General features: G+C 34.2%; 2 protein-coding genes across 3 annotated transcripts; one reads left to right on the top strand and one right to left on the bottom strand.

The window, feature by feature from the left end:
- The first annotated feature begins 2,230 nt into the window (after window positions 1–2,230).
- On the top strand, window positions 2,231–9,036 carry LOC114177303 (TIM-barrel signal transduction protein). The gene is made up of 9 exons (XM_028062584.2): window positions 2,231–2,579; window positions 2,880–3,533; window positions 4,222–4,428; window positions 4,704–4,919; window positions 5,025–5,241; window positions 5,512–5,759; window positions 7,424–7,602; window positions 7,696–7,949; window positions 8,722–9,036. Exons 1-9 carry the CDS (start codon window positions 2,442–2,444, stop codon window positions 8,871–8,873), a joined length of 2,265 nt encoding a protein of 754 aa, XP_027918385.2. The 5' UTR covers window positions 2,231–2,441; the 3' UTR covers window positions 8,874–9,036.
- Window positions 9,037–9,567: 531 nt separating this feature from the next.
- On the bottom strand, window positions 9,568–14,024 carry LOC114177304 (abscisic acid 8'-hydroxylase 3-like). Of its 2 annotated transcripts, XM_028062586.2 has the most exons (9): window positions 13,678–14,017; window positions 12,508–12,832; window positions 11,741–11,890; window positions 11,066–11,317; window positions 10,692–10,778; window positions 10,495–10,573; window positions 10,268–10,374; window positions 10,050–10,168; window positions 9,568–9,967 (listed from the first exon to the last, which is right to left on the bottom strand). In XM_028062586.2, the coding sequence occupies exons 1-9, from the start codon at window positions 13,926–13,928 to the stop codon at window positions 9,853–9,855; spliced, it is 1,485 nt and encodes a 494-aa protein (XP_027918387.2). In that variant the 5' UTR covers window positions 13,929–14,017; the 3' UTR covers window positions 9,568–9,852. The 2 variants fall into 2 exon arrangements, with proteins under 2 accessions (XP_027918387.2, XP_027918386.2); XM_028062585.2 differs by having other exon boundaries at window positions 10,268–10,573; window positions 13,678–14,024.

The raw sequence follows: 14,024 nt of genomic DNA, 5'->3' as shown, positions 1-14,024 counted from the left end.
AATTTGCTTATTTTACAAGTGTTATTGCTTTTTCATATCGTTATCACAGAGTAGGTGATAATAGATCAAAGTAATTGTAATAGATCAATTATTTTTGTAATTTATTAATTTATTAATTTTATAGTTAAATATTTTATTTTGTATTTTATAACTTTATAATTTTGATTTAATTTAGAAAATATTTTTGTTAATTAGAGTCAATTTTTAACATAGATCTCATCATCATGATTTCTTGTAATAAAATATTATGAGGAAACTTTTAAGGAATGTGTCACTACTTTTGAGATTTCCCAAATATGAAATATGTGATATGTGATATGTGAGATAATATGAAATATTCACATGATCAATTATTTTCATAGATGTGATCTATTTCTCAATCAATTTTATAATTATTGCATAAATTTTGAAACTATAATAATCTCATATAATTGGCAACAATTTATTGTGTCAACTACTATGTGATAGACAAATATCTTTATAAATTTAACATGTGTTTTGTGCTTTGGGTCATCAAATTTGTTCTCTTCTACAATATAATATATCATCAAAGTTTAAAGAGTGAATGTTTGAAACAAAAAAATGCATTAAATGAATCTCATAACAGTGGCAATGGCAGTCCTTAATCATTTCTTCCGCATTAATTTTACATTTGGTATCAGAGAAAGGTTAACCTTTGCCTTGTTTTTGTTTTTTGTATCTGTTATGGTTATCCTTTTTGGATTCTTTATTTGCGCTTTTCTGTGTTTGATGTCGAACACAACTTTGGAGGTTTCACTATTGATGAGGTGACACTAACCTATTGGACTTTGTGATTATGGGTATAAAAGATCTCGAAGCATCACAGTGTGGTCCTTCGAGGCTTTAATCGCTCTAGGATTCTGAAATTTGTTTTGTGTACTTATGTAATGCAAAACTTTGTCTGTTGCACTTATGACAGTTGATACCATTTTTGGATATTGGATGTGTTGATTATTTTGAAGTTGAGATGAATTTAAAATGTAACATTTTATCTTGTTAAAATAATAAGGAGTATATAACTTTATTTTATATCTATATTTTAACGTAAAAATGATTTTATGGTGTGATAGTTTAATCAGCATATGTTTTGTACATCCAATATGGTTTGGTACATATGATAAGGTTTTGTAAATAATAGATGTTTTTGTACTTACAAGGTTTTATGTGATGTATGTTAATATAAATTATATGTTGTATAATTAATTTATATACATGAATATTATTATTTATTTTAGTTACATTATAAATGATGTTGATGTAAATATTTATTTTAAATGTTTGAAGAGTGGATATATTTGTAATGAATTTGAGACTCGTAGAACATTTATGATCGTTTGATATTTATAATCACATAATAAATATTAATTATAATTAATTATTTGTGATGTGAGGATTTTTTATTCTTACATCTACATGATTAATTACAATGAAATATTGAGTTATATTTCTCCAATTGCCCAAAATAATTAAGAAAAAAAAAACATAGTCTAATCGTTTCATCATTGGGTTATATGGATCCAATTGAGTAAGACTTTAACCCACAAACAAATTTTATGTCACTATATTTATTTTTCATTGGTAAAACATAATAGTATAATAGTTTTATTATTTAGTTATCTGAGTGTAATTGAGTAAGATTTTAGCTTACATACAAGTTTTATGTCATTAAGATTTATTTATTAAGACGTGTTTGCATCATTAAAACATAATAGTTTTATCATTTAGTTCTATGAGTTTAATTAAATATAACTTTGACCCATAAGCAAATTTTATGTCATTAGATCCATTCATATGTGTTTACATTGCTAAAACATAATAGTATAATACTTTTTATCATTTGGTGATAATTGAGTAAGACACACATAAATTTTATGTCACTAGATTCATTTATTAAGGCCTGTTTTTATTTGTACTAATAAAAATGTGTTAAACAATATAAATAACTTATATACAATTTTGAGATGCGTACGAAATATTAAATATACCTAACCAAATTTGATTAAAAAAACTAAATCCATATATTTTGAAAAATGAATGACTAAATTGATTCAAAATTTTGAAATAGATTAATTCCAAAAATTCACTAAAATTTAAGGAAAAAACAAATTTAACTTTTTTTAATAATAAAAAAAATATTCAGATACTAAGATCAGTTTTGAACATGTCTGGACCAAAATTGTTTATGAAGTACTGAAGAAACAGAGAGACTAAAAAAAAATGTAAGCGGTGATCAGAATATATGATAACAGGAGGCGATAGTAAAGTGATGCCAACTGTAATGATTTTTGTGAAGAAATGATATCATGTTTGGTTGACAGTCCACTTAATGGCACATGGGAAGGGAATGCTACAATATTGCGAGTGAAGTTGTTGAGGCAAATGAAGGTGTGATTTCTCCCTCATTCCCTTGACTCTACAATATGGCACAGCGCAACCACTCCACAAGTCTTCGTGTTTTCTGCGTCGGAACCCTCGACACCAAGCTCCACGAGCTCCGATTCCTCTCCGATTCACTTCGCTCCAATCTCCACCGCTTCTCCTCCTCCTCCTCCTCCAAGGTACACACGTAGTACTCACAATCGTTCAATTCACGCAACAACTACCGCCATTATTCTATTTGATCCCGTAATTCGTGATTTTTGTTATTTTTATCTGAATATAGAAATTAGTTCTTTAAGATTAAACTGTTTATTAAGCTAATTAATTGGTGAAAGTAACGACATATTTGCAAATTAATTGAAGTTTTATCATGTCAAAGAGATGTAAACAATCACTGCATGGGCGTGATATACATTTCAGACTCTAAATCGTGTTTGTTGTAGTTTGATTAGTTATATTTTGATGAGAGTGGGTGACAGGTAGAGGTGGTGGTGGTTGATGTCTCTACTGGTTCGAATGCGCCACAAAGTTTGCAAGATTTCCCGTTTGTTTCCAGGAATGACGTTGTCTCTTCCTACAATACTGGAACAAACGAAGCTTTGCTTCTCCCGGATGACAGAGGCAAGGCGGTTGCCGTGATGAGCCAGGCATTGGAGCAGTTCTTGAAGAAGTCTCATGAGGATCAATGTCTTGCTGGTGTTATTGGTGTTGGGGGGAGTGGGGGTACGTCACTGCTGTCGTCTCCCTTCACCTCTCTCCCGATTGGGATCCCCAAAGTCATCGTCTCAACAGTGGCCAGCGGTCAAACTGAACCTTATATTGGAACCTCAGATTTGGTTTTGTTCCCATCTGTTGTGGACATTGCAGGCATCAACAGGGTTAGCAGACTGATCTTGTCTAATGCTGCGGCTGCATTTGCTGGGATGGTTGTTGGAAGGATTCAGAGCTTAAAGGATTCTTCTAGCATTGAAGTTAAACCTACTATTGGTGTAACTATGTTTGGTGTTACTACTCCTTGTGTTAATGCTGTCCAGGATAGGTTGCATAAAGAAGGTTATGAGACCCTGGTTTTCCATGCAACTGGGGTGGGTGGCAGGGCCATGGAGAATTTGGTTAGAGAGGGGTTTATACAGGTATTGAAGCAGCTAAGTCTGTGAAACTTTAATTATGGGAAATTTAGCTGATGTTGTGTTTTGAACGTGTTGGAATTTCACTTGTTTTGAAATCATAGCATAAGAAATATTTTATCTGGACAATTCTGCTTTGATCTTCTATGAATTTAGAATACTTACGGTTAGGACTGTATTTTCTGTTGAGGCTTCATGTTGCAATTTCCTTACTATTTGAATCAATGCACCTTATGGATGTGACATTTGAGGGAGGTTAAGTTCTGATCCTTGTTTAGTTGCAGCTTCCAATTGATTGGACTTGTTTTATACACATCAAGAGGACAAGCATATGACCTAACTGTATTGCTGTCAAGGCTAAGCTACTTAGCCTGACTCTTGAGCATATTGAATGTTCCAGGGGAGAAACTTCATATTTTGCCTACTGATTTTGAACCCTATCCAAGGAACATTGAGTATTTATTAAGCTCAATACCGCATTCATTTTATTTTAGATATATGGATAGTAGTCTGTTTTGGGAAAGTAAACTCGTAACTTTCTTTCACATAATAGTGTGATCTTGTCAGATGAGATGAATTGGGATAAGCATTTTGAAATTACTTGTATTTTTTTTTTTCATTTCTAATACTTCTTTATGTATTTTTGTCTCCTTTTCTGTTGTTCACTCGTCTTCCTTTCTTTTGTCTTGGTTAGGGTGTTATTGACATCACAACGACAGAGGTAGCCGACTACATAGTTGGAGGTGTAATGGCATGTGACAGTTATCGTTTTGATGCCATCATAGAAAATAAAGTGCCGTTAGTCTTGAGTGTGGGGGCATTAGACATGGTGAACTTTGGAGAAAAAGATACTATACCATCAAAGTTTCAGCAGAGAAATATATATGAACACAATAAACAGGTGACTACTCTATATGACTCCGTTCTGTTCTGGTCTTTGCTTGAAAACTAGTCATATCTGCTTGTGATTAGATTACGTTTAAGGTCCTACATTTTGTCCATCATTTTCTCCTTGAACTTAGATGCATTTTTCCAGCAATCCTGTGACTACTACCAAAACTGGACTATTCACATTACACTATATCATTCCCTGGAACTGAAGATTTTTACCATGTGTTAAAATGCTTGAAGTCATTATTTATTCCAATATAAGAAATCAATTATTTCTTTTTGCAGGTTTCACTCATGCGAACAACAGTAGATGAGAACAGAAAATTTGCTGATTTCATAGCAAAGAAACTGAAGAAGTCATCATCTAAGATTTGTGTGTGCCTTCCAGAGAAGGGCGTATCTGCTTTAGATGCACCTGGGAAGCCTTTCTATGATCCAGAGGCAACGGGTACTCTTCTTCGTGAATTACAAAACCTTATTCCAACTAATGGTGATAGACAGGTATGGTTGCTCAAAAGTATTATTATCATAATTATCAGCTTCAAGTTTTCTTAATTTCATTTTATTTATTGCTGAGTATTTTGTAAAGTTAAGAGTTATGTACAGGTAAAGGTGTATCCTCATCATATTAATGACCTCGAATTTGCAAATGCATTGGTTGATGCATTTTTGAAGATTCATGAGAAAACTGGTACAGATTCTACTCGACAACAAGTTGTCAATCCTGAATCTGTTGAACAATTTAATGAAGATTATGTTTCAAATGCGTCAAGCTTTGGGAGCATCGTCTATCCACCTAGTGAATTTCCAGAAGCTAGAACAGGTTCTCATTTAACTTGAATTTGTATTATGTTAAACAGTATTTTGCAATAAGAAATTAGTTTTTTCAATTTTCCTCATTATTTGTGTGTTTTGCTCTTGTAACACTTAATTTGTGTTGGCCTGAAAGATATTTATTAAAAGCCAATTGCTTCTTTTTGTGCTGAAAAGCTGCTTAATTTGACTTCTGTGAGGTGCTCTCCAGAATTGCATTCGGCAGAAAATATATTCTTTATGTCAACTAGGGAAATGATGTTTTCATTTCTGCTTGCAGAAACTTTGGAGAAAACACAGCTCATATTACATCAACTGAAACATCAAATAGATAAAGGAATTCCAATAATCGGAGCTGGTGCAGGGACAGGTATATCTGCCAAGTTCGAAGAAGCCGGAGGCGTTGATCTAATAGTTTTGTACAACTCTGGGCGCTTCCGAATGGCTGGAAGAGGTTCATTAGCCGGATTGTTACCTTTTGCTGATGCTAATGCTGTTGTTCTTGACATGGCCAATGAAGTTTTGCCAGTATGCCATTAATTGTTTACTTGTTCTAGAATACTTTAAAAGTATTGTCCAACTGCTAACTTCTATTGAAGTTTTTTTCACTCTAAGTGTCTGATTTTGCAGATGCTTCTTAAGTCGAGCATAAACTAATTTCAAAATTCTTTTTTAATATAGGTGGTGTGATAAGTGGAGAAACTAAACTATGAAACGTCACAAAATATGATTGGTAGTCTTTCTTTAAGGAAGAAAACTTTTCTTTTCCAAAATAATGTATATCAATATCACCACGGGGTTTTGAACAGATAAAAGGAAACAATGGGCTATTCAGGGTAAAGGTCCAATGGCTAAATCATAAAGCAATTTGGGTTACGGCCATTACAACAGGTTAATGAACCCTTAGGAGATACTGAATTCTGTTACTGTTATCTTGAAAGATAGAGATACAGCGTGTATATACATGCCTATACTAGGGGCAGCCTTTTGCTTGTATCCAAGTTATAACTAACCCTTAACTGACTCTGAGTGCTGTTGAGAACTGCCCTCTTTCATATGGTATTCACACACACACACCACAAACTGTAGGTGGGTGGGAATCACTAATGGTCTCAAAGTTTTAGGCAGGAATATGTTTGACAATTAGCTCTTTGGCAATGATTTTTTCTTTGACAAGGAAGAGATCTAATTCCATATGTTTAATCCTGGCATGAAGAACTAGATTGTGAGGCAAAGAAACAACAACTGACTGTCACAATACATGATGGGTGAATAAGAAATTCCAAGTTCAGGGGGAAGTGTCTAAAACCATAAAATTTCTGTAGTGACTTGAGTTAGACTTTTGTATTCAGCTTCAGTACTTGATTGAGCAACAACTTGATTCTTTTTAAACTTCCCAAGATATAAGATTTGGACCAAAATAGACTGTTGCACTAGAAGTAGATCATCTATCTCCACCCCAATCAGCATCACATAGGGCTTGTAGAGAAAAGGGCGAACTTGATACACCAGGATGTTGATGTAATCCATAGTGAAGAGAGCGACTTCACCATAAAGGATCGCAAGCTCTGAAACCATGAAAATAATATAGAGAAAGAAATTGAATTTTGTTATTATCTTAAAAGATTGAGATGCAGAGTGTGTATGTGTGTCTGTATATATTTATGCTTATACCAGTGACTGCTGTATAAAGCTAATGACAGTTGAATTCAACTTGTAACTAACCCTGACTACTCTCTTACATATAATATTCACATGTGCATTTTGACCTAATAGCATATCCTTTTGAAAAGTTGCTTCAAACATAGTATCAAAGGCCCTTGACCAAGTGATCACAGTTTGATCAATCCACCCCATTCTTCTAATAAAAAGTCGAATTTTAACTCGAGGTAGGTACACCCATGCTTGTCCACATTTCAAAGCCTAAAGGGCTCCTGTATGAGGCGAAGTGTTACAAATGTCACATAGAAGGCACTTCATGCACATTCAACTAATAACTTAAGCTTTTTGACATTTAAGAAAGTGAAAATACTAATTCTTGAGGTCAGATTAACTAGCAATAAAGTATTAACCCTCAATACCTATCTTGGGTAAAAATTGGTTATTTATGTAATTATGAAATTCCCTTGCTAGGCTAGTACTATATCTCTTTCTTTTCCATTATGTTTGACTTACTTATATTTTGTTTTCAGGTGGTAAAGAAGGTTCCAGTTCTTGCTGGTGTATGTGGAACTGATCCCTTCCGCAGAATGGATTACTTTCTTAGACAGGTGGAGTCTACTGGATTTTCTGGGGTACAAAACTTTCCAACAGTAGGGTTATTTGATGGGAATTTTCGACAAAATCTTGAAGAAACGGGAATGGGATATAGGTGGGTATTTGGAAAACAATTTTTCATCATATTATATTAGTTAGAGTATTACATCTCTCCCAATTTTATTTCATTTTCCTATTAAATTATCAGCTTGGAAGTTGAGATGATCCAGAAAGCCCATAAAATGGGTCTCTTGACAACTCCATATGCATTCAATCAACATGAAGCTATTGAAATGGCTAAAGTCGGCGCTGATATTATAGTTGCCCATATGGGTCTAACTACAACAGGCTCCATAGGTGCAAAAACAGCCGTTTCACTTGATGAAAGTGTAATTCGTGTACAAGCTATTGCAGAAGCAGCGCACAGCATCAATCCCAATGTCATCGTGTTGTGCCATGGAGGTATGCAAGTCACCTCCAAAGTTTTATGGATGTATATTTGAAGATTAAATAGTAAATTAAGTGTTCACTGGTCAATTATTATTATTTGGGCCTAGACCCGAAGTGCAGAATGTTTATTAACAGATAACTGAAAAGCATCTTCCTATATCTTATGTTAGAGCCATCTATTGAATCTTTTCATGTTTCCTGTTCATATTGAAAAACTTGTGTTTGGCTTAATTTGTGTATGGTCAACCCAAAAGAGTAACAAAGTTAAACCAAAAGAAAAGAAAACCTGGCATGGGCGAGGAGGGTTTCAGTACAAAGGAATGGAAAAGGCTTTGATCTGTAAGCAAAGAAAGATTGGACTCGAAGTTTAGATGTGTTTTCATTTTCAAAGTGTTTGGATGCTCTGCACAATAAGTTTTCAGTGATGAATGCAACATCCAGTGAGAAAATTTTATGCAATTGTCTTTTAGCGAGTTTTTACTTTAGTATGTTGGTTTTTGGTGTGAGAAATTCGTTGAGAATAGTGAATGTATTTGTTTATTGTTGATGGTAAATTTTGTGGTGGGGGATGTGAGCCTTATCATCAATTCCTGTTAAATTATATTTGTTGTTTACCTTGTGTGCTTAATTTCTAATTTATGGGGGAATGTTTTGCCAGTAACTTTTGGCTACTAAATAGACAGGCTCTTGATGTGGTTATTGAACTTCACTGCATTCACTTTTAACTGTTCTTAAAAGAATAGTTGTTTGTGTTTGTCAACTTATAGTCTCTTGGAATATGCAGGTCCAATATCTGGTCCAAAGCAAGCGGAATTCATATTGAAGAGAACCAAAGGAGTCCATGGGTTTTATGGGGCTTCAAGTATGGAAAGACTTCCGGTAGAGCAGGCTATTACAAATACAGTTAAAGAGTACAAGTCAATTTCTATTCATTAAGGTTTAACATGTCTGTACTTTATTCATGTCAGTGTTCTGTTCATTATATTGCTAATGTGGCTGTTCATATTTTGTCATTGCATAGTATCTACCAAGTTTGTGAACGTTATAGGATTTACTGATATAAAATTTTGGAAATAATGAATCAAAAAGTATTGTTCAAGACGTTTTCTTTTATCCTCTAAAGTGCAGAGGGTGCAGTTTGAAGTTCAAGTAATAACCATTGACAAGATATTATTGAACGGGTTATAACAAACCCCTAGTTTGTTATCCATAACCCGTATATCAACACTACTTTTTACTGGTGAAAGCGAACCTTGCCCTTCAAAGGATCTTGATCCACAACACATGTACCCAAGAGTGATTGTGGGATCAATCATGTATTATGTGGGGGACTTGCACAGATTGATATATTACTATTTGTTGACTGAAAAAGTAATTTTACTTGTGTAAAACTCTTATTAGATAGATGTCAAATTACTCGGATTATATCAGTTTATCCCAATAGTTATCAGTTGTGTACTTGTCTCTCGTTGCTTCATAAGCACTTTTCAGCTATTGTGCGGATTATTGTAGTGGGCCACTAAAAAAGACACGAAACTACCTACCCTCCACCTATATATACCGTGGTTGTTTCATACAAAACCATACACGAAACTTGTTAGAGGTAAAGCGGTTGGTTTCTTCGCACGCATTGTTCCAACAAGCAGCTGGTTATTCTTGTGATTTCTCCCAAAGTAACATCATCATCTACCACCAGGTAATCTTACATTCAATTCGTAACTCTATTCATTAATAGTATGCAAATCATAGATTCGGTACCATTTCTTAGAAGTAGTGTAGTAACTGGATTGATACACATATATAACTCTTCCACGGATTTCTTTCATGCGATGTTAACTCTGCAGATATAGATGACCCTCTGCTGCTTTGTTCTTATTAAGCCTTCCCTTTTCTTGTAAATCTCCATGACCTTCTATTATGCCTCTAGCATGGTTTTGCTCAAGGACTTCAAAGTTATTGGGCAACCGCTCCTTAGCCTAGGTATGTGTGCCTTCTTTTCTAAGCAAGTGTCTAAATCATCAAGGGTCCACCTACGGAGGAGTATCTTTTAATTGTCGTCCATTTATAAAAGAAAAGAAGAATAGGAATCGTGGTATGACTTAAAATACTCACGTATAACCACCGGCGAGCCTGTGTAAAAAGACTAACATTGTCACTTTCGCCATATTGATCCCAAGGCATGTCCTAGGCCCTGATCCGAAAGGTATGAAACTGTACGGCTTTTGATGTTCCTGCAGATATGAGACGAAAAGTAATTTCTTGACACAAGGACGTGGCAAAAAACAATCCAGAGAAAGAAAGCCAAAATAAGTGGAGAGAAAGCTAACTACATCAAATCTTTTTGGGTTGAATTTCAACGGATCATTGTACAAATCAGAGTCGTGATGTATGTAAGTTGCATCGATGTTAACATGCCAACCTTTCTTTATGTCATACCCTGTATGGTTAGTAACATAGTCATAGAAGGCCAGAAAAACTAATGACGCTCTCCTATAATTAAGCAAACCATAATGAGCATAATTGTATTGATATCTTAAAAGGAGGTTGAGTAACTCACCTTCGATCGTGCAGTCTTGAAGTGCGACACGAGGAAACCAAAGCAGGACATTGGACATTCTCAATGTTTCCTTGACTACCTGGATAAAACACGAATTGATTCTTGACTTTGAACTTTTGTCGCAGGAGCTTCCAGTTTAGATAGACAAGCAATCATTTCATAGCATGTGCATCATTTCTGAAAGTATAAACTCTAACCTTCAAACCATAACGTATGTTATTTAGATCTTCATGGCTAAGTGAAGCTCCGTCTGGTTTAATATTGGTTATAGATAACTGTTCTTCCTGTAAGTCAAGATGAAACTCCGGTCATTTTTTCTTGCGCGAGTGAGCGCGTGGTTTTCTACAATGAACTTCCTTCACGTGTCTAATACCACCTAATCCTACTCTTGAGAAAGAAAAACGAGGTTATCCCTTCCAAATAGCATCAAAGTGACACTTACAACAATACTGGATATGACAGAAAATTCTACAGTTGATTCGGTTAAATATAATGCTAATACTTATGGTTGGTAATTAATCTTAGTTGGGTTTGGGTCCATGATTTGACTAGAATATGTGCAGCATCTCACCCTGAGTATGTCCTGTGCTTCTCTGTTGTCATGTAGAAACTTTACACTCCACATCATTGCCGCTGCCGTGGTCGTTTGTCCAGCAATTATCAATGTCAGCAGGTTATCCATTATCTCCGAGTCATCAAGCTTTTCACTGGGTGGGAGTGAGTCTCTCTGCAACATTGACTGAAGAAAATCCTCTCGAGTTTCTTCTCCCCTCCTACGTCTGCCAATGATCTCTCTGAAGGTCTCCATGAGCCTTTTACGAGCCTGCTTAACCATAATAAAACTTTAGGAATAATTTTTTCAATTTAGTTTCTAAGTATCATCTTCTCTCCTAAGGAGTCCAAACAGATCAAACCTCGTAATTACTTTAAAGACTAAATTGATATTTTATTCAATTTTTGGATTTCACTGGTTCTAGATTGAATAAATAAAGGAATTGATTTTAATTGTTGATGAGAAAAAAAATGATATTTCAACAATTTCATTTATTATGATGTTGTGCATTGATATCAACAGTTGATTTTTTTTCAGCCTCTAAACTTATTTATTTTACCCATTAAACTTCAGACACAAAAAAAGAAACAAGAAATTTGGTTATTATTCTTATTCTTTTACTTAAATTAACAAGTAGACCGTAGAAATTTAGGTACGTCTATTATGGTATCTTTTTTAAAAGATAGCACTAACCGTGATGCCTTTATAGTATCTGGTACCAGGAATCATGATGGGAATGGATAACATGGCGTCAGAGACGGCGTTGCAGTCTTCTTCTATCTGTTGGAGTAATGAATCCTCCGTGATGCTCATCAGCATATCACACATTGCATCGAATGTCATCTTTATATGCAAACAAACATTTCATGGGAGTTAGGACTCGGAGCACAACATAGTATACATGAGACTTCATCATATCACGAACCGTCAAAATTATGTTGGTAACTCAATAGGGTTACTACGTAAATATTTGCTACTACTCAGCACTTTCCAGAGAAGATGAGTATATTAAAAAGCCGAAAACAAAAGGACCATATGTGGGCATTTCTACCACTTAAAGGGTTAATATGTTCTTTGTTGTCATCATACTAAGCAGAGTAAGCATAAAAAGTCCATATACATTTGATTCCGATAATTTGACTATGGTTGATTTTTATGCAGTATATGACCACATTTTTTCAGTTCATGCTCACAAATCGTCGCCTTCAAATTTGTTTTCTTTTTTACATATGAAAACACGTAGTCTTAGACAATGTAATAGTTTCTTCTAATAAATATTATATGTTGATAATATTAAAAAATGTCATCATTTAATAATAAATTGTCATTATAGTAAATATATTCCTTTTACTGTAATTATCTTAAAAGTTATATCTATCATTATTTCTGATAAGTTTACAACATAAATCTATAAAAACTATATTAGGTATTGAAGTTAAACTCGTAAAAAATGTTTTTACCTTCATACAAAAGTCCAACACTTTGAAACTTTTCCCTCTTTCTTCTAGCTTTTGTAGCCTTTCACACAATAGTTTGTCAAATTTGGTGACAAATGCGGATAGGGAAGTCATGGAAAATGGTTCTGATAGAAGACGCCTTATTCTTTTGTGACTCTCAACGGGTACACATAACAAGCTTTTCTTTCCCACGGCATCTGCCATTGATTTCACATAACCCTTGTTGAATAGTACAAAGTCATTAGCAAATATGGTCCTTGCTCCTTCAGGATTAGGAACAAATATGTGGATCTTCCCAAATAGCCTTGTCTTGAACCATCTCCCATTCCTATTTCAACAAATATATACCAACTTTAATGCAACATGTTATCTTAATGTTATCTTCACACCTAAACAATTTTACACACTCTTAACATTCACATTTTTATCCTTCAATCTCTCTTTTCCTTTACAAATATAAAAATTCACTTTTTTAATCACTATTTTATTTGATCGTCAAGTGACTATTCTGATATGAAAAAAATTATATTTTCCGCCTATGCTTTATCAAGTTCTAAAATATAATTACTATTACGAAACTTATACTTTCGTGTCTTTGTATTGTTTTCCAATAATAATTAAACTTGAGTCTAGGTAACCTCAAACAAGCTTTTAATACAAAAATAACACAAAAAGTAGACAGAAGTATATATAAGTTTTGTCTAATTTTTAAACCAGACTAGCTAATGATTCACTTGTTAATGGTTATTTTCAAAACAGTCCCACTCTGAATAGAAATTCACTGTAACCTGAAAATTCAATTGTGTAATAATCGTGCTAATGATGTGTAACACGATATCAACAGACATTTATTGTATCCTAAAATTCAACTGTACAATAACGTCTTAATTATGATGAGCATGTTTAGCTAGAAATTTAGTATATATAGCTAGAAAGTCAACTGTTCATGAACACCAACGTGTTCATACGATCTCTATGACACGATGAAGCAATACATTTCCATGAGTTATCAGCTTCTCCACATGTTCTAAGTTAAAGTGTTTAGGTGAGTGTCTGTTATATATATATATGTTTCTCTTCAGAATGAAAAAGCTCCTATCTTGTAACAACAGATTCTGGTCGGAAACAAAAGCAATTAGAATTTAGAAGTATAGGAAGAGAAAAGTGACATACCACAATCGCCTAAGTCTGACAAAATCATAGCATCCCCTTGTGCTATTAGTGGCCGAAAGAAAAGAAAAAGTTTCCCCAACAAAAGGCAGTCCCAACCTTCCAGGAATCTCTTCTCTATTGTTGGTTGTAGCTCTCTTCCAAGCTTTTGAAGCCAAATATGTTACTCCTATACTCAATAATGCGACCAAGATTATGTGGTAACTGTTCTGCACTACCAATAGTACCTCTTCTCTCATCAACACATTCAACATCTCTTTTGTTTTCTTGTTGCTCTTTTCTCCAAACAATGGCTACCTCTGAAGGAAGACCAAGTACCATAATGCTTCCTTAAAATGTTATATAAAAAG

The sequence above is a fragment of the Vigna unguiculata genome, chromosome 3 (assembly GCF_037176805.1).
Source record: "Vigna unguiculata cultivar grain cowpea cultivar isolate G323 ecotype 2 chromosome 3, ASM3717680v1, whole genome shotgun sequence".
Taxonomy (NCBI): domain Eukaryota; kingdom Viridiplantae; phylum Streptophyta; class Magnoliopsida; order Fabales; family Fabaceae; genus Vigna; species Vigna unguiculata.
Note: the sequence above shows the minus strand (reverse complement) of the source record. Positions and strands in the feature narration are given on the sequence as shown.